General features: G+C 31.5%; 3 protein-coding genes and 1 non-coding gene across 4 annotated transcripts; 2 read left to right on the top strand and 2 right to left on the bottom strand.

The window, feature by feature from the left end:
* The first annotated feature begins 857 nt into the window (after positions 1-857).
* LOC18047847 (chitinase 4) lies at positions 858-2,147 on the top strand. The gene is made up of 2 exons (XM_006442786.2): positions 858-1,165; positions 1,594-2,147. Exons 1-2 carry the CDS (start codon positions 874-876, stop codon positions 1,995-1,997), a joined length of 696 nt encoding a protein of 231 aa, XP_006442849.1. The 5' UTR covers positions 858-873; the 3' UTR covers positions 1,998-2,147.
* A 5,773-nt stretch (positions 2,148-7,920) lies between these two features.
* On the top strand, positions 7,921-18,903 carry LOC18047845. Its single transcript, XM_006442784.2, has 5 exons — positions 7,921-8,279; positions 9,930-10,330; positions 17,045-17,102; positions 17,751-18,068; positions 18,362-18,903. Exons 1-5 carry the CDS (start codon positions 7,991-7,993, stop codon positions 18,760-18,762), a joined length of 1,467 nt encoding a protein of 488 aa, XP_006442847.2. The 5' UTR covers positions 7,921-7,990; the 3' UTR covers positions 18,763-18,903.
* Positions 16,503-16,640, bottom strand: LOC112100587. The gene has a single exon (XR_002906955.1). It is a non-coding gene; the product is annotated as a small nucleolar RNA Z247 (small nucleolar RNA).
* A 6,653-nt stretch (positions 18,904-25,556) lies between the features above and the next one.
* On the bottom strand, positions 25,557-27,087 carry LOC18047844 (scopoletin glucosyltransferase). Its single transcript, XM_006442783.2, has one exon. The coding sequence runs from the start codon at positions 27,027-27,029 to the stop codon at positions 25,557-25,559; it is 1,473 nt and encodes a 490-aa protein (XP_006442846.1). The 5' UTR covers positions 27,030-27,087.
* Positions 27,088-27,716: the final 629 nt, after the last annotated feature.

Genomic DNA, 27,716 nt, shown 5'->3' with positions numbered 1-27,716 from the left:
CAAATTAATCCTAAAATTAAGATAACAAAAAATAGATAGAGTAATTTTTATCTTACTTTTAAGACTAATTTGATAAATTCATTTTTTTTTTCTTTTCATTGAATCTCCAACAATATTATTGTAAGGGTATTATTCTAAAATCAAAGAAAAGATCAGGGTAGGAATGTAATATATTTACCAGTAAAGATGTCTTGAAATATTTTCTAAAATAAAGAGATTAAATGGATACTTAACTGAAAAATACACAGACCAAATAAGTATTTAGCTGAGAAAATATGATACCATGTTATTAGTTATTAATTAACAAACCTAAAAAAATTTAAATCACTCAAATGAGTACAAACCACATATTTTTTTGTTAAAATTTGTGTAAAGTCTAGTGCATGTGTATATATATAAACAAAGTAGGTAGATAATTAAAAATAAACATGTCTGAGTTTCAATATCTGAAAGCTCGAAACAAGTATGAGTTTAAGATTTTCCAATCTACAATTAATTCAGTTACATTAAAAAACAAATTTCCTCAAAATTTATTGAAAATTAGTTATTTAAAATTATATTTTGTACAATTATTATTCAAATTTAATTTGAAAAAGTTTAATATAGATGGCGGTCAATCAACAACCCACTCGAAAGATTTGATTTATTTTCTTTTATTTTATTTCTAGTTCTTTTGACAAGTCAAGCCAGCTAGATTTCAAGCCACAACAAATGCGAAGTCTAGAAAAACCTAACAAGAGATAAACTCTATGTTCAAATTTATCACAATTCACCAGCACGTGGCAGACATAACGTCCATTTTGCACTCTATAAATACCGTACTCCCATCACCAACATTTGCATATCACTCACATTTCTCTACTCCTAAACAAAATGGCTCCACTTAACATGAAAAAAAATATTGTAACCTTTGCTCTTGTGGGCATTCTTGCCCTAGCTTTTCCCACCAAAGTAATGTGTCAAAATGTTGCTAGCATTGTGACTCCCCAGTTCTTCGACGGCATAAAGAATCAGGCAGCCGCGAGTTGTGCCGGCAAGAGCTTCTACACGAGAGATGCGTTTCTGAATGCTGCCAAGGCTTATCCTCAATTTGGTAGCGGCTCTCCTGAAGTTTCGAAGCGTGAGATTGCTGCATTTTTTGCACACGTCACTCATGAAACTGGACGTAAGTTCTCTCCATTTTATTTCTTTTTGCATGCAAAGTATTTATGAGCAATCCATGCATAGAGAAGAAAACGACTTTTCTTTGTTTTATTATTTTCAAAACCGTTTTTGAAATTTTTTAAAACTATATCCCCCCCGCCCCCCCGCCGCCCCAGAAAAAAAAAGCAAAAGGTTGAAGTTGAATTTCAAATCGAAGGGCCCATATTTGTTCACTACTAGAAATATATATAAGGTTGGAATGAACATAATCTTTTTAATTACATGCTTTATATGTATTAAATAATGTTCTCAGTTTGTTGAACACATAAAAGTTTTCAATAAAACTAATTGAATACTCCAACTTTTAATTGATATGATTTGCCACTAGCCAATTATCTTGATTAAGCCCGGAGAGAATTAATTAGAAAAAAAAATGTCTGGCTTTTTCAGATTTGTGCTACATAGAAGAGATTAACAAGTCCAACCGGTACTGTGATGAACAAAACAAACAGTACCCATGTGTTCCCGGAAAGTTCTACTACGGCCGTGGACCGATCCAACTCACCGGAAATGGAAACTACGGAGCTGCCGGAAAAGCCATCGGGTTTGACGGATTAAGAGCTCCGGAAACGGTGGCCAAGGACCCCGTTGTGTCATTTAAGACTGCCTTGTGGTTTTGGATGACCAATGTGCACCCAGTTATGAACCAAGGTTTTGGTGCAACAATTCAGAGAATCAATGGTGCCGTTGAATGCGGTGGCAAGCAACCTGCTCAGGTTCAAGCTCGCATTGGATATTATAAGGATTATTGCAACAAATTTGGTGTTGCTCCTGGCCCAAATCTCTCTTGTTAAAATGTTTTCGCCGATACTTCACTGGCTTGTTGAAATAATGTGGTGTAATTTTATAATATAGGGTGGTTTCATATACCTAAAACAAAATAAATTGAAGTAATAAAAGGGTGTTGCCGACCATATTTTATTGCTTATATGGTTTGTGATTAATTATGCTTCTTGGAGAAACTCCACCTTGATTTAGCTTTGGCTTTTTTTAGGAAAAGCAATATGATAGATGTTTGTCAGTGAAAAAAGAAACTAACTTTATACAACGAGCAATACTAGCTTTAGTGATTGATTGTCGGATTGGACACCAACTTTAAGTAACCCAGCTTTTTCATAACATAATATTTGTAACATACAACTTGAAAAAGATGATGAATTAATAACTTAATAAATGTAACAAAAATTTTGATAACATGTGTAACATAAAAAGAAGGTAACAAATTATTTGTCAACAATAATTGGTTCAGAACGAGACAATTCACTTGCCAAAACAAGACAATATTTCCGTGGAATTATGCGGAGAATCGTGTTAGATATTAGGACAAAGGAACCTATGTGACAACTGTTGTACCTTTTTTTGTGATGCTAAATTTTATTCAACCTCCTTACTTTCTTACGTATTTATAATTTATTAAATAAATCAATATATTTATAAGATGGCTGATAGCGGGCACTGGGCAGCTTTTGTTGGGGCTCCCAGTAAGCTAAATCAACGAAAATTGTTAGGAAATTGACTGTGCTAACTTGTTGTTTACGAGACTTTTCAAGTCTTTAAAAGATATTGTTTTATATGTAGGTTATGTTAACTTGTTGCTTAGGAGACTTTTTAAGTCTTTAAAAGATATTTTTTTCATGTCTAGGTTATGCCAACTTATTGCTTACACGACTTTTGAAGTCCTTAAAAGATATTGTTTGATATGTAGGCTATGCTAACTTGTTGCTTGATTTATTAATTAAAATTAGGGAGAATGGCATTCCGTCTATCTTATAATTTATTTTTGTGACTTGAGTTTCAAATAAATTTATAATTCAATTTGTTCCAACTTTTAAACAGTGAAAAAAATGCATAACTAAAGGATAAATGAGAACTTTTCACATACAAATTGACTATCCATAATTATTAAAATTAGTTAATTATTTATTGAAGTTTATATTTTCTCTTTAACAATATTTTTTTCTTATTATTGTAACATAAAGAAAAATAGAGTCTTAAAAATTAAACAGTGATCTAAATATATAAAAATACATTCTCATAATGACCTAAGTCTAGTCTCTTTTTAAATAAATCCTTACTTAAGTAATAAGGAAACTGATATGATAAAATTGGATCTAGTCCAACCACTGGTGCATTTATAAGCTATAGTCGCGTACAATTAAGACTTAATTACATATAATACATATTATTTTTTACGTATGCAATAACTACCGATCACCATATATATTTAAAAAGCTCAGCTAATCTAAATTCCCATATATTTTTTTATAAAAATTAGAAAACTTGCCTGAATTTGTCGGATTAAATTTCTGGTTACAGTCTCCTCACGCAACTCAGTTAGGCAGTCCAAACAAGAAAAGACAAGCAAAGAAGAAAATATTAGCCGACTACAAACTTGACCAGTCAATTTGGTGAAAAGTATATACAAGACTTGATTGAATTTATTATATTAATTATAGAAATTAGTCTTCTGATCTTCTAGACACGAATTTTTCTATGAATTATCATTCTATATAAAGTGACGTGTAGCTATTGTATAACTGCATGTGATACATCATTTATGCTCATTAATTTGCATAGATTTGTGTACTTAAATTTAGCCAATACATTTTCATGTCACATTACTGCCACTAAATCAGTCATCAATGAAAATAGAAAAAGTTATCCCAACAGGTCGTGGACGTATCTTGCAAATTAATCTTTTACAGAAGAGATCTTCAGATCTAATAATATATCAAGTCTTGCGCATATATATGGTCTAGAGAAGATATTGCAATTCTATTAATGAAAAATAGGGAAAAAAAATTAAGGCCGATAACTCTCTTCATGTAAATTCAATATTGTTTTGTCCTTGTTTCCTTTTTGTTATAATTATTATTTGATTGCTCATGTGTAATTGAAAATTCATAATACTAAATTTCTCTTAAAATAAGCAGGCCCAAATGGAAAATATCTTTGGCAAAATTTTCCACAAAACTATTTTGTTACATTAATTTATAAGGTCCGCCTACCGTGCAACAGTTACACGGTACCACTGAATTTTGTCTTTTTCAAACAATTACACTACATTACCCAATATTTTTAAGAAAACTGAATAGATACTATAAGTTACAAATTTTTATATATAGGTCATTTTCTCTGGATAAAATTATAAAATGACTTTTGAAAAAAAAATTAACTGTTATTATTAGTATTATTTATTAATGTCATTATTATTATTATTATTATCATTATTAAAATTTATTATTTTAATTGTTATGATTGCTTTAATTAGTTATCATTATTATTATTATTTATTGATTTTATTACTTCACTATTATTAAAATATATTAAATTTATTATTGAATTATTATTGATAAATTTATTAATCTTATTATTCTAATTATTATATTTATATTAATGTTGTCGTTGTCGTCATCATCATTAAACTTTATAATTTTTTTGTTTTGACTATTAAGTAATACCACTGTCATTATTATTATTTTACCTTAATTAAGCATTACATATATTTTAATTATTTTTTTATTTTTATTATTATAAATAAAAATATAAAAATAAATTATACTATACTATAATATTATTTTATTATATCATATTATATTTATTTAAAATAATTAATATGAAAATAATAATTTAATATAATTAATACTAAATTTAAAAAAATTTAGTTTAATATTAGTACAAAATTAATGCAGTACAGGATAATACCAATTACCAAATGTTGTATAATTTTATTATAATTATTATAATATACTGCTAATGTAATATAATATAATATAATACATGTACATTACATAATACAATGCAATATAATATAATATAGTGTGCCAAACGGACCTTTAACTTTTTTAGTGATGATGGTTTAGAGGGATGTAGAGAAAGTAAAAATAATCATGGTAGATCTTTTACAATGGTTGATTAGCTATTATCACAAAGTTTAGGCTAATACAATAAAAATTAACCAACTATCCTATATTTAAAAGAGCATTTGGAAATCAATAAATTTATTATTCAATTATTTTTAATCAGGAATAAATAATAAATTATCATTACAACAAGATTGACAAGCTCAAATATCTTAAAAAATGATAATCCTCAAGAAATATGAAGCTCAAATGCTCTTGAAATATTCTTTAAAAAAAAAACTAACTTCCTTTCATATTATTCTTTATTTATCTTTCTATAACTTTGTTGGGCTATATATATATTGATATTTTATAGGTAAATTAACATATTGTATGTATAAATAAACTAACATATCAACTAATGCTAAAAACAAAAATGTAATAAAAAAGTAAAGTTTTGTAATATTAAAATAATAAAATTTTACAACCTAAGACTTTTTACATGTTTCTTATTTTGAAATTTCACCTTTTTTTATTTTATAATTTTCTAAAGTATCAAGGTTAATAACCTATATTCTTAAAACATATTCTATTTATTTATTTTACATTAAATATATATTAAATAACAAAAAATATTATTTACATTTATCAAATTTTCATGTGTTTAAAAATTTTATGTGATATTACATTATTATATTTACACCATCAATTATTTTTATGATCAAATTAAGTCAATAGATCAAACTTTAAAAAATTTAAAACAACAGAAATTATGTAAGTGAATACTTAAAACTTTTAACTTTTATAATTTTGTAGTAAATAATAGGAACTTAAGTGTTAATAACTAATTGAACACATCCTAACTGTTGAACACTTTAGCTATTGATCCATTGGCTGAGTTGAAAAAAGATAAAAAGTGGGGTACCGTGCAACTGTTGCACGGTAGGCGGACCCTAATTTGTAATCTATTTTCGCATCTATCAACTCAAAATATGGCACTAAAAATTAAAAGTGGGTCTGAACATGGACCCAAATAAGTTAAATAAACGAATATACATTATAACTTAGGACACTTGGGATCATTATAGCAATTGCTTACTGAAAACGTTTAGAAAATTTTAAGACGATGGACCATTTTAATTGCCTGACACTGGAAATTGCTATTATCACGTGATGGTAAAGTTACAGGAACGGAATTTTTGTAAAGTACAAATGTAACGTACTGTCATAACCGGCAATGCCAAATTTGAAATATTTATAAGTTTTCAAGAGGTTATCAGATGACATTGTAAATGATTGTGATGGCTTTTTTACAATTTCAAGTTAAAATGAAATTTTGGATGTTATCTAATTGTTTTCTTCATCATTTCACTGTTACATAATTGTCAATGATTGTGATGGCTAATTTACAATTTCAAGTTAAAATGAAATTTTGGGTGTTATCTAATTGTTTTCTTCTTCATTTCACTGTTACAGAATGATTTGAACAAAGACTACGAGTTCGTTATATCAATTTGAACTAAACTTTGTAAGTATAACACTAAGAATTTTTCGTGTGCCACAATTTGCGCAACTAATTGAGGGGTGGACTAGATTAGTTTTGACAGCTAGAATATAATTTGACTGACTTTACGATATACAAAAATATTGATCACAATTCTTCATCATTCGGTGCCAACGTTTACATTTTTCGAAAGTATACATTGAACAATAATAGCGTATAATTTGATTCACTGTATCTATATACTTGAAATAGACTATTCATGCGGCTTGTCATTTTTATTAGAATCACACTACGTTACATTAAACGTAACGTACACACACTCACAGCAACAGTAACAGGTCTCATTTTGTTACTGTTACTGTGAGTGTGTGTATGTTACATTTATATAGCACTCGCCTTTTTATTAACGTCTAACTTCTTCAATTCAATGTTAAATCACTATCAATCATAAAATATTATTATTTTACATTTTGTGAAATAGAGACCTCACATTAGAGCCAAGGGTAAAGCTATGGTACCACAACTAGATCCAACCATTAGATCAAGCCCACAGTTGTCACTAGAACTGGATCCAATGGCTGGGTCCAGCTATAGTACTATATAACTGTGGCACCCTAGCTGGACCCTAGAGCCAAACTGCATAACGTCCATAAATTTTCATTCATATCTCTTCAATTTTTCAAAATTTTCATGTACAGATCAAGTCAAGGTAAGTCTATTGGAACCGTATTCTACACGAACGAAAAGTAGGCACAAATTATTAAATGTCCATAAATTTTCATTCATATCTCTTCAATTTTTCAAATTTTTCATCTACAAGTCCAAGTCAAGGTAAGTCTATAGGAACCGTATTCTACACAAACGAAAAGTAGGCACAAATTATTAAATTATCACAGGAAAAAGAGGTAAAATACTTGTTTACTACCTTATATTTTGAGTTAAATGTCCATTTAATTTTTATATTTTAAAAAATAATATAGGATATTTTTGTCATTAATTATGTTACAGATTTACAGTTAAAAGTTACTTTATCTTTGTTTTACAATAATATTCTGCAAATATTGAATAATATAAGATATAGGCTCAAGCAACAATCTATTGAAAAAAATAAACGTTAATTTTTTATCTTTTTTAAAGTTAATTTGTTAAATTAACCTTTTTTTTTCATTTCATTAATGTTCACGGAATTGTTGTTTTGGTCCACATACCCTGTTAGTCAACATCGCAACATTGCAAGGGTATTATTGTAAGAATAAAAAAATAATAAAATGTGACATAAATAATGACAAGAATATCTTGGAGTATTGTCTAAAGCATATATTTAATCCAAAATATAGGGACTGGATTTAAACATAAGAGCTCTATAAAACCCTTGCTCTATGAATCAATTTTGCACATCACAACTTCTCTTTTTGCTGAGCTTAAAAAAATTCCTCTCAAAATGGCTCTGTTCAATCTTAATAAAGATTCACCAACCTTTCTTTTGTTTGCAATTTTCACATTGGCTATTCCCACAATTGTATTGTCTCAAGTGGCCAACCTTGTGACACCAGAATTCTTTGATGGGATAAAGAACGTAGCCGATCCAAGCTGTGCAGGCAAGAGTTTCTATACAAGAAATGCTTTTCTTAATGCTGCCAATTCATATCCTGAATTTGGATCTGGTTCTGCTGATGAATCTAAGCGTGAAATCGCGGCATTTTTCGCTCATGTCACTCATGAAACTGGACGTAAGACTTCTGTCCTTGCCTTATTCATTTTGCCCTTATTCTTTGGTAGTCCACAGGGGTATGATAAATTTTGTGCGTTCTAACATGCAAGAATTGAATCTTAAACTCACTCGAGAACCTCTCTTCGTCGAGGGAATAATTTCACATTGGCTGAGAATAGTGCTTACTTTATAATAAGTTTGAGATGATCCACTGCTTTTAAACTAATTAATTTTTTTTTATCCAAAATATTTATGTTTCAACTAGGATGAGGTTTTTCTCCTATTCCAAGACCGGTGGCGTTGGGTTGGAAGGAGATGAGGGGGGAGATGAAAGTAATTTGAATTTATTTTTCATTTCAGTTGTTTGGTTGGTTATAATCTATAAGAATTTAATCTCTATTAAAATTTAATATCTATCATAATGTTAAATTTGGATTCCACACCAACGAATGAAGAATTCAAAATCCTCCTCTACTGGAAACCAAAACTTCCAACTAGCCCTTCAATCTTCATGAACTTGTTTAATGTTATGAGTAATTATTATTTATAATTCTGTTTTTATCAGCTTAATATTATATATAATTAATTTTATATGAAATAAAGTTAAAAGTACCAATTTAAACAACTTAATAAATAACTTTATTTATTTAATTAATTTAAAAAAAATAAAGATAAATTTTTTAAAAATGATTAGATTGTCACCGCTCTGCTACCAAAACTGGAGCATGGAATGTTGCCATCGGTACCAATTGGACTCGGCAATCAATGAACAAAGTCACTCAAAAATAGGATGAATTTTGTTCAAATCCAGTTGAAAAGGTTTGAAAACCTTTTGGTTTCCATAGATCCGAACAAATATCAAATTTTTTGACCATATAAATTAATCCGCTATAGAGATTGTCGATTTCTAACCATTTTGGGTTTTTAAGTAAAATTTTATAAAATTACAATATATTGAATGAGAAATTATTTCTATTATCTTATAATTTTTTTAAAAATAAAATTATGCTTTATAAAAAATTTAAAATATATAAATACAGGTATAAAAATTAAAATAAGTTTTATTACTTATTTTACATAATATATTAAATAAACTGTTTAATTTTTTGAATTATATTACTTATAACAAATATTGAAATTTTAAAACTAAAGGATAAAACTGTCCAAATAAAAAAATGAATTTCTCTTCTTTGAAAAATTATGTAACAAACTAAATATTAAAAAGAATTCTACTCCTCTCCTCTCCTTTTTCTCTTGTTTCCTCCACTTTCCTCTGCTCTCATTTCCCCACCTTCCTTCAAACCAAACAACACTTTAGTGTGCATTATTATTTATGTGTAGTCAAGATTTCTTTTTTAATTATTATTTTATTTTTTTAGCAGGAACCAATCAGTAACTTATATGTTTCTAACGCTGATAGACAATGTTAAGAAAAAAAAATGATTCTGACTCTTAAAACATAATCTTGATTTTTTTGTGTTATAATTTGATAAATAAAAATTTAATAATTGCCACTTTAAAACATCAAAGCATTTCCAAGTCTATAGAAAATGACCTAGCTAAAACTAATAACAATGAAGATGTTATTATTATTATTATTATTATTATTATTATTATTATTATTATTATTATTATTATTATTTATTTTTTATTTTTTGCTCGCTTGCAGATCTTTGCTATGTAGAAGAGATTGATAAATCAAATGCATACTGTGACACATCAAACACACAATACCCATGTGTCCCTGGTAAATTCTACTATGGCCGTGGACCGATTCAACTCACCGGAAACGGTAATTACGGAGCTGCCGGACAAGCTATCGGATTCGACGGTCTAAACTCACCGGAAACGGTGGCCAATGACCCAGTTATATCTTTCAAGACTGCCTTGTGGTTTTGGATGACCAATGTGCACTCTGTTGTAAACCAAGGCTTTGGGGCAACCATTCAGAGAATCAATGGTGCTCTTGAATGTGGTGGCAAGCAGCCCGATAAAGTTCAAGCTCGTATCGGATATTACACTGATTATTGCAACAAGTTTGGTGTGTCTCCAGGGGAAAATCTGTCTTGTTAATTAAAATACGCTTTGCGTGCATGAACAAAAATGCATGTAGTACTTACTACAAGACTATTAGAATAAAGAGTTGTTTCAAACAACTTGTTTACTTCCACTGTGGTGGCTTTTATACGCACTCAGAATGAAATAAAGAGTGCATGTTACATTATTTTGTAACTTGATAAGGTCCAAATAAATATCAGTTTGTGTACGTAATTATAGAAATATTATTTGCCTTTCTATCTTTCTTTGATTTTTTCTTTAATTATTAGCTGTATAAGGCCTGTACTGTAATTTTGTGTTTTAAGTAGCCAAAACATTGCATTCTCTTTGCAGCTTGAGTCATGACTCTTCCCACGACTCATGATAAAAAGGGACAATTGGCTAGCTACCTCAACCACATAAAAATAATTATAAGATGGGAGATTGGCTTCCCCCTTAAAAGATTTTCAGTTTCACCATTTATCTCCTTACATTTCTCATAATATCGTATTACTCTCTTAATTACAAATTTTAATTTAAAAAAATCAGGTGGCTTATGGCCAAGATAAGTTTTCCTGTGAACGTTTTCGGCATCAAGATGAGGGTGATGAAGTAATATAAAAACTGTAGGGATTACGTGGTAAAATTGAAAAATTATAGGGGTTCAAGTGTTATTGTTCTATGAAGAATAACTAAGATTATGGTTTGTTGATACGCATGATAAAATTTAAATACAAATGGTAAATAAAAAATAAAGTATAATTCTCATACAGTCAAATAGTTAAAAGTTACGACGACATTCACTATGCGGGTTAATAACTGAATATTAGACTTGTCAACCCTTCGAGATAAACTATTACCCCAAAAAAAAAAGATAAATATTAGACTTTCAACCCGAAGCCAAAAGTTAAAGCTTTTAGAGGAGTGCTAGCAACAGTCGCTTATGCGAGCGACTGTTGCACTCGCTGCTTCCTTGGATGACATGTGTCTTAGAGTGTGAACAAATGTGTCAGTTCCTTAAATTAGAAAAGCACTCATATTTTGTTTTTTACACCGTCCACGGTCCACTTAAGCTACAAAATTACAACGCTACCATTGTCTTCTTATCAATCACGGTTACGCTGGTTAATGACCACAACAGCTCATCAACTTTGGTTCGTTGATTGAATTATGCTTCCATCTTTTGCAGTTTTTTTTTTCATTTTTTTAATTAATTATTACACTTATTAGTTTTCACCAAAAAAAATTCCTCTAAATTATATCAAATTCTGACCAAAGCCCCAATCCACATTCTTTTTGCCATTATTTTCATTAAAGCATTTAACAATTTAAATTTTTTAAAATAAGATAAAATTATTATAAGATTATGATATGTCTAAAAATTTATTTAATATTATAGAGGTGGATAAATTTTACTGGACGAGAATGTATTTCTACAATTATTTTGTAACTCTCTTTAAAACACTGTTAAGAGAGAGATTATGTTTAATGCAAAAGAGACTTACTTTTTATTCCATGTATAAAATTAGAGAAAAAGCATGTGAAAGAAGAAAATTTTGAGGAACTAAATGATAAGGACAATCACTATCATTTTCTTTTAAACTAATACTCTCCTTATCATTTAGTCTCTCAAAAATTTCTTCTATTACTTGCTATTTCTATATTTTTATATATGAAAGAAAAGTAAGTCTCTTTTGAATTAAATACAATCTTGCAAAATCTATCCCTAATTAATTATTGTTAGGACCTTTGTAATATTAAATAAATTTATCGACATATCATAATTTTATAATAATTTTATCTTATTTTAAAAAATTTAAATTTTTAAATGCTTTAATGAAAATAATGGTTAAAAAAAGAATGAAGGTTGGGGCTTTGGTCAGAATTTGAGATAATTTATAATTTTTTTTTTGTGAAAACTAATCAGTGTAAAACTAATGAACAAAAAAATGAAAAACAAAAACTACAAAAGATAGAAGGATAAGTCAATCAACGAACCAAAGTTGATGTCTTGATGAGCTGTTGTGGTCACCAGCGTAGTTGTGAATGCTAACCTAAGAAGACAAGGGTAGTGTTGTAATTTTCGTAGCTCAAGTGGAGGATGTAAAAAAATAAAATATGAGTGCTTTTCTAATTTAATGAACTGACACATTTGTTCATAGTCTAAAACACGTGTCGTCCAGAGGAGCAGTGAGTGCAACAGTCGCTCGCATAAGCAACTGTTGCTAGTGAAAGAATTCTTAAGATCGAAGAAAGATGAGAGAAGCTGAATCTAACTGTTTTATTAAGCTCAAATTGTGAAATTACAATGAGTTGGTTTATATAGCTGCTTAGTTCAGCATCCAGCTTATTCATGAATTTTACAAACACACAAAATGCATGTTAAGAGGAATCTCTGTATAGCTATTTTGCCAACTGGAATCTTCTGGCTTGTCACGTGTGATCCTCAATCCATTTCTCGTGTGAGTAACATCCTTGGTCAGCAAGTATGCTCCAGCCAATACTCCCACATGACTTGATTCAAGTTCAGCTTCATTCAATATTTCAACATTCCTTCTCAAACTTAAATCTCTGGAAGAGACTTTAAGTTTGTTTCTGAAGAAACTGAACTTTGGATAAGTAAGTGGTTTGGTTAACACATCAGCAATTTGATCATTGCTTGAGACAAATGCAACTTCTACTTCTTTCTTTTCAACCATGTCTCTTACAAAGTGAATGTCAATTTCTATGTGTTTCGTTTTTAATGAAGAACTGGATTTGTGGCAATTGCTGCTGCACTAGTACTATCACTCAACAATAATGGAGTGCAGCTGAGCTTTACATTTATCTCCTTGAGAACAGAGCAAATCCAAGTTATCTCTGCACATGCTAATGCCATGGCTCTATATTCAGATTCTGCTAATGATTTTGACACTACACTCTGTTTCTTTGAGCTCCAGCTAACCAAATTATCACCTAAGTAGATGCAATAACCACTGGTAGATCTTCTGTCATCAGGATCACTACCCCAATCAGCATCGGAATAAGCTATCAAATCTAAAGAGTCTAACTTCCTGAAACTTAAGCCATAGTCAATAGTTTCTTTCAAATACCTTAGGACTCATTTGCAAGCTAACCAATGAGGCTGCAGAGGACTTGCCATAAATTGACTTAGCTTATTCACTGTATAAGCAATCTCTGGCCTGGTAAGTACAGCATATTGAAGTCCACCAATGGCGCTTCTATACTGAGTAGGATCAGAGTATTTTTTTCCCATAAACTTACTCAACTTATCAGGTTTTGCAAGTGGAGTATCAGCTCCATTACAGTTCTGTAGATCAAACTTTGCAAGTAACTCATTTAGATATTTGGTTTGAGATAGCACTAGAGTGTTTTCATTTCTTGTTACCTCAATACCAAGAAAGAAATTTAACTGTCCCAAATCCTTGAGAGCAAAAGTACTACTTAGGTCCTGAACTAGTTGTTCAATCTCAATGTTATTGCTTCCAGTGACTATAATATCATCAACATAGATCAGTAGAATAACCACATCATTTCCATTCTGTTTGAAGAACAAAGATGTGTCTGATTTTGCTCTACAAAAATTCCATGATTCCAGCACTGATTTCAGTTTGTTAAACCAAGCTCTAGGAGCTTGTTTCAGCCCATAGAGAGCTTTCTTTAACTTGCAGATATGCCTTGGATAATCTAGATTTACAAACCCTTCTGGTTGAGGCATGTACACAGTTTCAGTCAGCTCCCCATTTAGAAAGGCATTATTGATGTCAACTTGTCTTAGTTTCCAGTCATGTACAACAGCAAGGTTTAGAACAATCCTTATGGTTGCAGCCTTAACTACTGGACTAAAGGTTTCCTGATAATCCATTCCTTCAGTTTGTAGATAACCCTTTGCCACTAGCCTGGCTTTGTATCTGCTTATTGACCCATCAGAATTTTGCTTAACTCTAAAAATCCACTTGTTTCGCACCAACTTTATATTTTGTTCTGGGGGAACTAAGCACAAAGTCTGATTGTTTATTAAAGCATTGAATTCATCTTGCATAGCTAGTTTCCAGTTTTGATCATTCAAAGCTTCAGTACCACTTGAGGGTGTGTCTAGAGATAAGGCTTTTTCTGTATTGAAAACTTTAGGTTTAAAAATTCCAGCTTTAGCTCTGGTTATCATGGGATGTGAGGGTTTTAGTTGAGGTGTGACTTGAGGCATTTCAGAAGTTTGATTTTGGAGATGATTGTTTCCAGAAGTGACAGAACAGTTTGAAGGGTTTTGAGTGTCAGATTGTGTATTTGAAACATTGTTGAGCACTGAACAAGTGATCTCATTATTGTTATCAGAATTCAGATCATTAAGAGGAGTAATTTCCAGATTTTGACTGTCAGATGGATTTACACCAACTGTTGTTGCCTCATGACTGTGACTCTCAGAAGGAAAAGACACAGTGAGGAATTTACTAAAGGTGTTTGTGAGTTTAACTAACTGTTTTGGTTCAGTACACATGAACTCTGGATCTGTTTGGAAAGGGAAAGAACTTTCATTGAAATTTACATGTGCTACAATGTATATCCTTCCACTTGAGCTAAGACACATGTAACCTTTATGTGAATGACTAAACCCCAAATTTACACACTTTGAATTGTGAAAGCTGAACTTATGACTATTATAAGGTCTTAGAAACGGATAATACTCACAGCCAAAAATCTTTATAATGGAATAATTTGGTTTCTTTGAATAAAGAAATTCAAAATGTGTTTTTTCATTGAGGACGGGTGTACTGATTCTGTTTATAAGATAGGCTGCATTTGAGAAGGCTTCCCACCAGAACTTTAAAGGTAAGTTGGCTTGAGAAAGAAGAGTCAAACCAAATTCTACAATATGTCTATATTTCCTTTCAGCCTTTCCATTTTGGTGGTGAGTGTATGGACAAGAATATCTTAAGGATATTCCTTCATGTTTAAGATAGGTTTCAAAGGCTTTGTATTCACCCCCCATATCACATTGTAAGGCTTTTATTTTTAGCTCAAGGCTTTTTTCAATCTGGTTTTTAAAAGTGATAAATGTTGTAAGTGCTTGAGACTTTTGTGTTAAACCATAAATCCAGGTGTAGCTTGTTTTATCATCAATGAAAGCTATGTAATATCTAAACCCTTGATTTGAAATTGTAGGAGCAGGACCCTAGAGGTCACTGTGAATAATTTCCAGAGCATGTTTTGTTTTTGTTTCACTGCTTTTGAATGACAATCTATGTTGTTTTCCATATTAACATGCTTTGCAGAAAGACAAATCAAACTTATTATTTCCGCGAGAAATGTTACAAGCTGACAAAGTTTTCCTAAGTGCAACAACATTAGGATGACCTAATCTCAAGTGCCACAGGTCTAGCACTTTGCTACTTGTACATTTTTCACTACAATTTACTGAAAGCATAGACTCTGGTTTGTGATCTTTATTTACTAAGAATAGGCTTGAACTGATAGAAGATGATGATAGAACAGACTTGGCTTGACTGGAATTAAAAGGCAAACACAGCAGCTTGTACAATCCATCTTTAGTCATTCCTCTCATAAGAACACTCCCCTTTCTCTTGTCCTTAACAGTACAAAATGATTCATTGAATTCAATATAAACATCATTATCATGTAAAAGTTTTGAGACACTGATCAAATTCTTGGTTATTTCAGGAACATGAAGTGTGTGATTGAGTTTAATACGAGGTAAGGTGTGTGGTTCAAGTGTACTGAGCAATGAATGACCAATAGAAACTATTTTAAGTTTAGCTCCATTACCTACTGCAAGCTTATCACTCCCTTTATATTCTGAGCTGATGTTGAGATTGTTGAAGTCATTTGAGATGTGGTTTGTTGCTCCACTGTCGAGATACCATGCACCATCTCTGTTTCCTTCATTTTCAGCTACATAAGCACTTCTTCGATTTGGCATTTGATTTAGTACACAATTCTTTTTGAACCTGTACCGGCAGTGAGCAGCAGTGTGATTCTTCCTGAAGCAGATGCATTTGAGCTTTGATTAAAGTTTCCTCCACCAAACTGCCTTGCATTTGAGTTTCCAGGCTGTCTTCCACCATAGCTGTTGTTATTTCCATTGAAGTTGAAATTTCCTTGCCAGTTTCTTCTCTGATTTCCTCTCTGATAGGCTAGGTTAGCTTGATAGTCCATGTGACTAACATAATGTTGATGTTCAATCATATTTTCATGACTCAGCAGCATTCCATACACTTCAGAAGGCATAGTGCTTTCAGGCCTAGCATTGATTGTAGTAACAATTGAGTCATACTCATGACCTAAGCCAGCAAGCAAGCAGAGTATAAAATCGTCATCGCTCATGTTGTTGCCAGCTGCTCTTAATGCATCTAAAGTAGTTTTCATTCTTGTATAGTACTCATGCACTGTCATTGATCCCTTCCTTGTGGTTTGAATCTGAGTTCTTAAGTGCAGAACTTTGGATCTGGATCTTGCTCCAAACTGAGTAGCAAGGATCTGCCATACATCCAGTGAGGATCTTGCTCCAACAACAGCACTCAAAACTTCTTCACTCAAGGTTGAGAGTAACCAGCTCATGAGTTGTTGATCATTCCTCCTCCAGATCTGGAACTGTGGATTTGGTGAAGTAATCACAGTCTGATCACTGTCAATGTTGATCATCATGTGATTTGGTGGAGTCTTTGAGCTGTCAATCAGATCTTCTAGATCATTTGCGTTGATAGTAGCTACAACTTGAGAACGCCATAGCAGGTAGTTGTTATTAGTGAGCTTAATAGGAGTATTAAACACAAGCGAGCTGAGAACAGAGGTACTGATGTTCGAGACTTGATTTGAGTTTGTAGTTGAGCTTGAAGTTCCATTGCTGTTTTGATTCTCATTGTTCACCATTATTGCTTCTCGTCTAGCTCTGATACCATGAAAGAATTCTTAAGATCGAAGAAAGATGAGAGAAGCTGAATCTAACTGTTTTATTAAGCTCAAATTGTGAAATTACAATGAGCTGGTTTATATAGCTGCTTAGTTCAGCATCCAGCATATTCATGAATTTTACAAACACACAAAATGCATGTTAAGAGGAATCTCTGTATAGCTATTTTGCCAACTGGAATCTTCTGGCTTGTCACGTGTGATCCTCAATCCATTTCTCGTGTGAGTAACATCCTTGGTCAGCAAGTATGCTCCAGCCAATACTCCCACATGACTTGATTCAAGTTCAGCTTCATTCAATATTTCAACAGCTAGCACTCCTCAAGCTTTTATATTTCGTTATTGAGCAAGATTTATTGACAAGTCAAGTTAAATTCATATAACCATGCCACGTTTACTCGCTCGACAATAGATCCGTAGTCAACACGGAGGACAAGAAAAGGAAATCGGATTCGAAAATGATCACAGGTTAGACATGAATAAACTACATAAAATCCCATAACACTTTCAATTACATTTCACACAATAGAAAATTTTCAATTTCTCCTCACGTTTAACCAAAACTTTTCTCCCAAAATGGCCCTGCTTAATCTTCTCCTGAGGTTATTTCTACTTGCCTTAGCCAATATTCCCAGGAACGTAGTGTGTCAAAACTCCGTTGCCGATCTCGTGACGCCGGAATTTTTTGACGGGATTAAGAATCAGGCTCCAGCAACTTGTGAAGGGAAAGGGTTCTATACAAGAGATGCATTTATTACTGCTCTCAATTCATATCCTGAATTTGGTAGAACTGATACTAAGCGTGAAGTTGCCGCATTTTTTGCCCATGTCACTCATGAAACAACAGGTAAGTTCTCCGTCTCATTGTGCTTCAATTCTTGGAATTTGAGTACCATTAGTTCAGGTAACTTATCTCTAGGGAACTGGCCAAGTGTTTTCAAGTAATCCTATGTAGTTAGTCAACAAGAGAACGGTTGATTGTTGCATATTTTGTTTTTGGTTGGAAATTTTTCGTTAGATTTACGACTTACACCGTGAAATATCTCTGACCCCTCAATAATAATAATAATAATGAAGAGTCTAAAAATAAAGGAGTCGAGCTAATTAAAAGGCAAAATACCTGTTACATTTCTCTTGCAGATTTTTGCTACATAGAAGAGAAGGATAAAACAGATCCTCATTGTACACCGACTCCTCAATATCCATGTGCCAATGGTAAATTCTACTATGGCCGGGGACCGATTCAGCTCACCGGAAACGGAAACTACATAGATGCCGGAAGGGCCATCGGTTTCGACGGTCTGAACTCTCCGGAAACGGTGGCCAGGGACCGTGTCATATCTTTCAAGACTGCTTTGTGGTATTGGATGAGATACGTGCACTCAGCACTAAACCAAGGTTTTGGTGAAACAATTCGGAAAATTAATGGTCCAGCTGAATGCGGCGGCCAAAACCGTGCACAAGTTCAGGATCGCGTTAGGCGTTACACTGATTATTGCAAAAGATTTGGTGTTGATCCTGGACCAAATCTCGAGTGCTGATTAGATATTTGGTATGAAAATGTTACACTATGTGTATTATATTATATCACAGTAAGCCAGAGTTATTCCAAACAACTTTTTTTGTTTGGTAACTCTGATGGAATAATTTTTGTGTACCTGATCATAAAATAAAGAGAAAAATAATGGATGATTTGCAGTAATGAGTTTGCTAAACTAATTATTTACGATTCTGGGATTGATTTTTTTAGTGATTTATTGAGTTTATTGTTGCTTAACTTTGGTGGACCCACATATATTCGTGATTGACTGGTATTCAAACTCTCTTTTAATTTGCAACTTGAGTCTCTGGTATTTCCTTTTTAATTTTCCCCCTAAATTCAGCAATTATGGAGCCACGTCAAGAGCTGATTCACCACAGGTTTTCTTAATACTCGGGCACAAAAAAATTGTGGTTATAACTAAGGGTGTGTTTATTTTTTGGGGTGGGAGTGAGGAGTGTAGATTCCTCCAACTCTAGTGTTTACTTCACTTATTTAATGAAGGATTAGGAATCTCATTCCGTGGGCCCCATTCATTTTTGGAGTGGGAAGTGGGAGTGGGACTCCCATTGGAGGAGGTGGGAGTGGGAATCAACTCCCACCTCTTCCTTTTCTACCCTTTTTTTTTAATTTTAATTCAATTTAATATTTTATAATTAATAAAATAAAATAAATAAAATTATATTTATTTGAATAATATTATTATATTTGTTTGAATAATATTATTATATTTAACTAAATAATAATTTGTATTGATTCTAAGTTAAAATTATTTTAAAATAATATTATTATATTAATAGAGAATTAATAAATATAATATTATTGTATTTATTTTAAAAATAATAGTACTATATTTATTTAATAATAATAAATATTTTATTCTAAGAAAATATTAATTTTGTACTAAATAATATTATATTATTATTTTATATAATAATAAATTTAATATAATTATATTAAATAAAATAATGTTTCATTTTATATTAGAATTAAAATTAATAAAAAATTATGATTTACATAATTAAGAATATTATTAATTTATAAATATAATAAAATATTTATTTTATTTTCCAAATATATTTTTTATTAATTTTTTTAATTACAAATTATAATTCTTTACATAAGGATAAAATTATAATTTAAAATAATTTACTCTCAATCTAAGACAAAGTAAACAAATAATTGAGATTCTAATTGACAATCCATACTTTTATTTATTCTAAGTAAACACCCTACTCACACTCCTACTCCACACTCTTAATCCAAAGATTCTCAGTTCTCAGGATTCCACTCCAATCCAAAAAGTAAACGGAGCATAAAATCAGTGTTGTTATCAATCAACTTACTTTTTGTCAAGTTATTTTAGGACTCGCCTACACTGCAACAGTTGCAACGTACCACAGTTTTTGTTTTTTTGTGACTTCAACTCTTCACCGTCTGATTTAATGGAAAAGCAACGCTCATCGCATGGATGTGTTGATTTGATAATTAACATTATAATCCCTATTGTTTTTTAAAATTCAAAAAAAGAGTTAAAACTTTTAATGCATGAGTCCTAATTGTTTTAAATTTGTAAATAATTAGACAATTAAAATTGGGAGAAATTTCATTAAAATTTTCATTGTTAAAAATACAAAATAAATAAAAGTAAGTAAATTTAATTTTTGAATTAAATTAAATTAAAATTTAAAATATTCTCAATTTCTTCATCTCATCCATCTTATGTACTAGGAACTAGAACTAGAAGTAATTAAAAAAAAAGAATAAAAAAATCATAGAATGAAATAATAGATATCGTCGTTTCAAGTTAGAAAAGCATTAACCAATTACTTCTTTCACTAGCCTAAGCCATTAATTTGGTTTAGTTACTAGAGGCTAGAGTTTTAACGTAAAATAAAATAAAAAAATACAATTCCATATTTCTAATTTAAGTTTTAACCCAAATTGTAGTGATTCTACTATTTTTATAATGTTATATTAGATTGTCAACGTTTAATATTCAAAAAGTAAGAATATTTTTATCATATTAACATTTGCAAAACAATAGAAGAACAAAATTCATAATTATGATGCTTCGATTCTAATTAAATTATATTGATATGAATTAATTCAATAAGCCTATACACCCAAAATAAGCTAAATACTAGGAGCTTTACTATTCCTAAGTAATACATTGTAGATTATTATAACAATGATAGATTATTATAAGTTTGTTAATTAACATACCATTCTCAAACAATTTAAAACTCTTTTGCCAATTAAATTTGGTAGAAAAAATCGAATCCAATCGGAATCCCAAATCCCATACAAAATGGTACGTGATATGTATATGATTTAAAAATATATAGGAACTTGAGATTAAATTTATTTTTATTAAAACTCGGGATTTGTCAGGACTTTAATCGGGATCCCAATGGAATCATAATTATACCAAATTTTTTATTTTCTAATTTAATTAAAATGTTAAAAAAATTTGCAAATTTTGGCTAAAGCCCAAACTTAATGCTTGTTTTTGTACTCCTACAACCTAATCATTAATAGCTTATGGTTCATATTTTTTAATTCATAAGGTTATTTTAATTAAAATAAAAATTAAGTAAATAATAATAATAACAACAACAACAACAACACAATTCCTAAATGATGTCAAGTTGGCTCTTGTTGATTTTAATTTGTTGATTAATGATTTGAAAATAGAAAAAAATTAGGCCACCTATGGAGTAGAGGGAAAGAATGAGAGAGGAAAACAAAATTACAGTTAAAAATAAATTAAAAATAAAAAAAAGCAAAGGGTCAAATGAAATTTAACACACAAAAAGACAAAAGTTATGGTACCTTGCAATAGGTGGACCCGTTATTTTAATATTTTTATGTTTTTTGTCAAAATTTTGTTGTAACCTAATTTTTTTGTCAAAATATCATTTTACCAAGAGAGAAAATCACTTTGTTTTGATGTTTAAAGGATAACATAGTACTATGAAAACTACAGGGATGAGTGATAAAAAATTATTTATTTATGGGACAAATTGGCAAGCTCATAAATCCAATAGATTTTTATCAGCAAAAATTTATTAGGTCAATTTTGTCAGAAAGGTGTTTGTTATTTCAGTTTATAAATCCACACATGGCAGGAAAGAAAACTTGACCACTCCATTTCTAAACAAACGCAACCAATTTTTTTAATAAAACCATTTGAATACAAATTTAACATTGTTGATCCCATGCATTGTCTTCAAATTCTAACTCTTCCAATGGGCACAAAACATCTTCTCTTCCTCCCTCTAACTTTCTTTGCAAAACCCCTTATCTTTGTTATACGGCTCTTTAGTTAAACTTACGTCGTCCCACAAAATTTCAACTGATTCTAAATAAAAACCTTTTTTGAGTCAAGCCCAATACTTTTTTGGTCGTCTCCAATATATTAGTCTACCATTTATGTTTATGATTTTTGAACTTAATGAAAATGGTTCATTGACACTATATTTTAACAAGAAGGGTGCGTATTTTTTATTGACCATCCACAAAATTATCAATATTAATTTTTTAAATATTGATATGTATACTAAAATTGAAAAAAAAAATTGTTGATATTTACAATTAAAAACTTGTTGGGATTACCAATATCAAGGCTGTAAACAGCACCTAGATTTACGTTCTCATTAATATTAAGAGGAAATCTATTTTATCTACGTTAATAAGGGAGATATCTACCCTACCTAATTATATAAACTTTTTAAAATTATTTAATTTAATGACAATTCAATTTCCTTCTCACCCATGTGAGCATAATCGAATCCCATATCTCATCTTTTTAAAATAAAAGATTTTATTATTTCAACTAAACGCACTCGTAACCTGATCAATTGTATAATTTAGAGTAGGAGCCCTCGCATAGCTGGGATTCGAAACCGCACCTCAAAGATTTTGAGGGTGGGGAATTACCGATGGGCCAGAAGTCCGATGATCCAGAGTTGAACTTTGAAAAAGAAGGCCCGATCTGCCAAATATTGGTTATTGGAAAAGAAAATTGAAAGTAATTGCCCATTGTAACGAGAAGTATAGGGAATAAAATACTGACAAAATTCTGGAACCCATTAAAAACTTTGAAAAATAATTTTGGGTAAATTTGATCCTTTTACATAAAAGAGAAGGGCAAACTAGTCAATATCTCTCATCTGAAATTAACTTTAGCTGTCAACAATAGTCGAGAGTCATATTTTAAAAGGATTTTATTATGATATCATCCCATTAAGTAGGGTAGGATTTCACAAAATGATGAATTTGGATAAAGTGTAAGTTTGACTGAATTTTTTATAATTTTTTACGGTGTGTATTTATAATCGTATGCAATTAAGTATTAATTATATGTTAATTCGTATTCAATCACTACTGATCACAATATGAAAACTCATATGAGCACCGTATCCACCATAAACTTGTCGTATGTAAGCAGTTACTAAATATTACAACGTCTAAACAGGAAAACTAAGCTCCATTCCCATTTTGAAATTCTGTCCATCAAAAGCACATTACAAAGCTTGCAGCTACATGCTAGCTTATCATCCCATAGAGAAATAAAAAGATTTTCTATTCTAAAGTATCAAAAAGGAAACTTTACGAGATCCAGGCAAAACTTGCAGCGATAAGCTAGCAGTTCCATATTGGAAGTAAAAGATTTTACTTCGATCTTTAACTAAATAACACCCATGTTTTTCCACTATAAATTTAAAATCTTATAGGCATTGAATTCTTCAGAGTTAAAAATTAATAGAATAATAAACCAAAAATTAAGCCACCATGAAGAAAACTGATTTCTACAACTTTTTTCTCACCAAAGCTGAAGAAGCAGCAGGAGCTTCTCATCACGGCAGAGTGACTCGTATGTCATCGATATAAGAGGCGTTCCGTCGCAGATAGATCCCACTACATATCCATGGCGGATCACAAAATCGATCACCAACCAAGATATCGTAACAGGAGAGCTCACACATATTTTTCAATTTTTGAGTAATGATATTTGCACTAAAATTGCTGAAGAGAACCAGCATCATGTTACTGTACGTGATTGCACTGATACACACAATATTGTTAAGTATCGAAACGACAATATATTTTTGCAAGGAAGAGAGGACGGTGCTTATTATGTTTTGGGTTGGAAGGATCTGATTCGTCGTTGGAGCCCTAGTGCAGGAGATGAAGTTGCATTGTTTTGGGATCAAAGAAAGGCCAGATTTGACTTCAAGTTTCTGAATCGAAGAATAGCCATCTAGTGATATGGTACTATTATGTATATGGCTAGAATATAATAATTATTAGTTTTCTTTCTTCTTTTGGGTTTTGATCTTCAGGTTTCTTATTTTAGTGGATGAATAAATGTCTGTTAGGAATTTGATAAGCTTGCATTGAAACTGTGACATCAGAACCTTTTAATTATATATGTCTATGCGTGCTGATTTTGTTTGCCTATTAATTTGTCTTTTTTTTAAAAAAAAAATAATGAATGTTTTAATTCGCCTTATAATTTGTAGTGACAGGATTAATTGATATTGCATGTGCGAACACGATGGTGCTTATTGCTTAACATGATCAATTATTTAAAGTGGTTTGGTCATGAAAAAATGGATACATGCAATAATTGATGACATTTTACTGAAAATGCCTACTAGTGGATCTAATTGAAAGTATTAAAACTATTCAAGTACGTAACATAAATAAGGGAACTATGTGGGGCATAACGCTTCAAATTGGATGTCTCTTACAATGGATTGTCCCAATTTTCAATTTCAACCAAAAATATTATTTGTTTATACTTGTCCCCATACACACACACAGAGGCTGAAACTTGTAGTTTCATCATCAAAATGACTTTAAATAATTGTGTTAAATCCAAAATTAAATAATAACACTAAAGAACAGTTGATTTTTTCAAGTAAAGTAAATTTGTGCCCATTAGATTTAAAGTGTGGCTCTTATCTCTCAACTCTCAGTTGTCGTCGAGAGGCATCACACGAGTGTTATTACAATGACTTTTGGTAAGTGGGGTGTAGAGAAACAAACCAACATTGTTTTACACAACTCCATTCTATGGATATACAACAAACAAATAGCCAACATTTTTTAATTTAGAGTCCGAAAGTATGATTTGAAGCTTCCATTTATTAGCACAAAAGGCTACTGCCAATATCGGAAGGATGCTCAATTTGCTGGCTGTTGCAATTGCTGCAAGAATGCACGGTGGCAATGTACAGCTGGGCAATCTTTTGGATCCAAGCATTTGGGCTGGCTCATTGGGTCTTCTCCCAATTTTTTTTAGTTGGTTGTTGGCCCCCCTTCTAAAATCTCTTAATATAATCTAGTTAAACCAAGTTTTTATTTTTTTAAGGAATTAAACCCACATTAAAAACACATATAATTTCTATTTACTAAAAACTCCCTGCACCAACATACATGTTATATGTAAATCACGAAAATTAGCCTCCTAAAAAAGCTGAACATAGATATGAAAGTGGGGTTCAAGTTGCAATTATGTAGTAATTTTATTATTGGACTTAAGTTATAGAAGGTCTGATTAATGCAAAATTTCGACTTTTACTTACCGCCCTGGCAAATGGCAATTGAATAAAGAATCAACTGAACCACTCTTCTGGTGGTCTTGATACCAGTATTGATATTTGAATTAGGCAGCTGTTGAGATTTGATATATAATATGTTTTATTTTTCAAACGACTGTTGATTAATAATTACTAATTCTATCTTAACAATATTATATCATATAGCTAATTACTTTGCATTACCTTATTTATGTTTATACAACCTGATATCTTCAATTAGTGCTTTCAAATCGTTACAAGATGATCCGCCTTCTTCCACAGCTTTCTTAGCCAGTTCTTTGAGATGATTCGCTTTCTTCCTCATTTTTACTGCTTCTTGATCATCATTGTCCATTACAGCACAGATTGCATTTTTAATGTTTCCTCTGTTAATTACGGGGGAATCCTGAGTCGCCCAAATCTTCCAAATTTCATTCCCAACAGGCAGTCCAAATTTCAGCACTTGAGTTACAAGCTTTTCATTGTTGAATTGCTCCGCAAAAACAGGCCAAGTGACCATTGGAACGCCAGCACTCACACCTTCCAATATAGAGTTCCAGCCACAATGTGTCAGAAACCCACCAATCGCTTGATGCTCAAGTATCAAAACCTGAGGTGCCCATCCCTTTATTATAAATCCTCTGTCATTTCTTCTTACTTCGTCTTCAAATCCATCAGGAAGCCATGATTCCTCTTCCTGATCATCATCCGTTTTCAGGATTTTTCCCACAACCCAGATGAAAGAATGGCCTGATTCTTTAAGAGCTGCAGCTATCTCTAAAGTTTGTTCTTTGCTGAATCTTGTTAAGCTTCCGAAACAAATGTACAAAACAGAGTTAGGTTTCCTAGAATTAAGCCAACTCAAACAACTGTGTTTCGACACGCAAGATTTATCTCCCCTTTCAGCTTTATCATCAACATCTCTATTGTAAAGAGAGACAGGCCCTAAATGCCATGCCTTCTTGCCTGTAACTCTTCTGAAATGATCTGCATACGCGGGCTCAAGCTCGTAAAAGCTGTTCATCAACACACCGAAGCTCCTCCTCTCAGCATTGTTGAGTTCGTCAAACATAGCAGAAAATCCAGTACTTTTGCATTTGACAATATCCGGCAATTGAGATCTTGAGAGTTTTACTTGATCTGGGAGACCTGGAACAGTGAACTTTTGGGTCTCAGATACAATATTTTTGAAAGGTTGATGATGTTCCAGGCTATGTGAAACGCAGTTATTGAAGAATCCACTGCCTGTAAACGCCAGCCTTGGAATTCCAAGCTCCTCAGCAATGCTTACAGTCCATGGGAACAGATTGTCAGAAACAATACAATTAGGATTTTGTTCCCGAAAGAGCTTTTCAATTTCTGGACGAAGCAATTCCAGGGCGGGAAAGAGTTTCTTGGTGGTTTCAGGAGTTGAAGTTGACATCAAATTTTCACAACCTTCAGGTAAGCCTGCTTCCTGAGAAGGGAAACGGAGAATTCGGAGGGAAATTTCTCGACCTAATCGAGAATCTCGATCAATGGCATTTTGGAAACGGCGAGCATTCATTGTAGTAAGAATTATTGTAACCTGAATTCCATTTGCAGCAAAAAGCCTTGCCATGTCTACCATTGGCACCATGTGGCCTGGTGCAATGTAGGGAAGAAACATCACATGAAGCTTTTGATTTTCTGAAACCATGGTGATGAATCTTTTATCAAATAGAGGTAATATAGATTATCTAGATCTCTTATTTATACCTCTGATTAGCATTTAATAAAAAATAAATTAAAATAAAATCGAAACTACCAATGATTGGTGTTAAAGGAAAAAAATATATATGTATAACAGATAATCCAATGAAACTAGGGTACCTTCTATCACAAGATAGAAGGTACACAGATAATTAAATTTTGGTTGCGTAATTAGTACCTGAAATTTGATTGTTTGTATATTGAAATGTTGTTGATTTTCTTGTTATTAACGGTCAGAACTTATATTTAGCCCTCCTAAAAAAAAGAAAAAAGAGTGGAGAATTACTTACTAAATTAGAGGGCTTGAATTATATCATACTTCAAATAGAAATGAAAGGAAGGGTAGGGCGAGAATAATTCATATTCCACCGCAAATTATATTACTGGTTTCAAGCAGTCGTTATAGAAGTATTAAATTGCTTAACCAAGGGGGCCGGAAAAAAAAAAAACCCTACTTGGTGAAATTATTTACTAGAATTTCTTTTCTTTCCTTAAGTGGACCTCAACGAACGGAGAATATTATAACTTATAATCTATTGTGGCATGAAAGTATTGGTTGTTTGAAAACATAAGAAATAAATAAATTAAAGAGAACAAATAATGAATGCTATTGAAATCATATAATGATTCCATT

Source organism: Citrus clementina, unplaced genomic scaffold, assembly GCF_000493195.1.
Source record: "Citrus clementina cultivar Clemenules unplaced genomic scaffold, Citrus_clementina_v1.0 scaffold_3, whole genome shotgun sequence".
Taxonomy (NCBI): Eukaryota; Viridiplantae; Streptophyta; class Magnoliopsida; order Sapindales; family Rutaceae; genus Citrus; species Citrus x clementina.
This window is presented reverse-complemented; position numbering and strand designations above follow the sequence as displayed.

Coding starts and splice junctions, on each gene's coding strand:
- LOC18047847 (XM_006442786.2), top strand. CDS start 874: ATGGCTCCACTTAACATGAAAAAAAATATTGTAACCTTTGCTCTTGTG. Junction 1,166..1,593: donor CGTCACTCATGAAACTGGAC/GTAAGTTCTCTC, acceptor TGGCTTTTTCAG/ATTTGTGCTACATAGAAGAG.
- LOC18047845 (XM_006442784.2), top strand. CDS start 7,991: ATGGCTCTGTTCAATCTTAATAAAGATTCACCAACCTTTCTTTTGTTT. Junction 8,280..9,929: donor TGTCACTCATGAAACTGGAC/GTAAGACTTCTG, acceptor GCTCGCTTGCAG/ATCTTTGCTATGTAGAAGAG. Junction 17,103..17,750: donor CAAGCGAGCTGAGAACAGAG/GTACTGATGTTC, acceptor TTCACACAATAG/AAAATTTTCAATTTCTCCTC.
- LOC18047844 (XM_006442783.2), bottom strand. CDS start 27,029: ATGGTTTCAGAAAATCAAAAGCTTCATGTGATGTTTCTTCCCTACATT.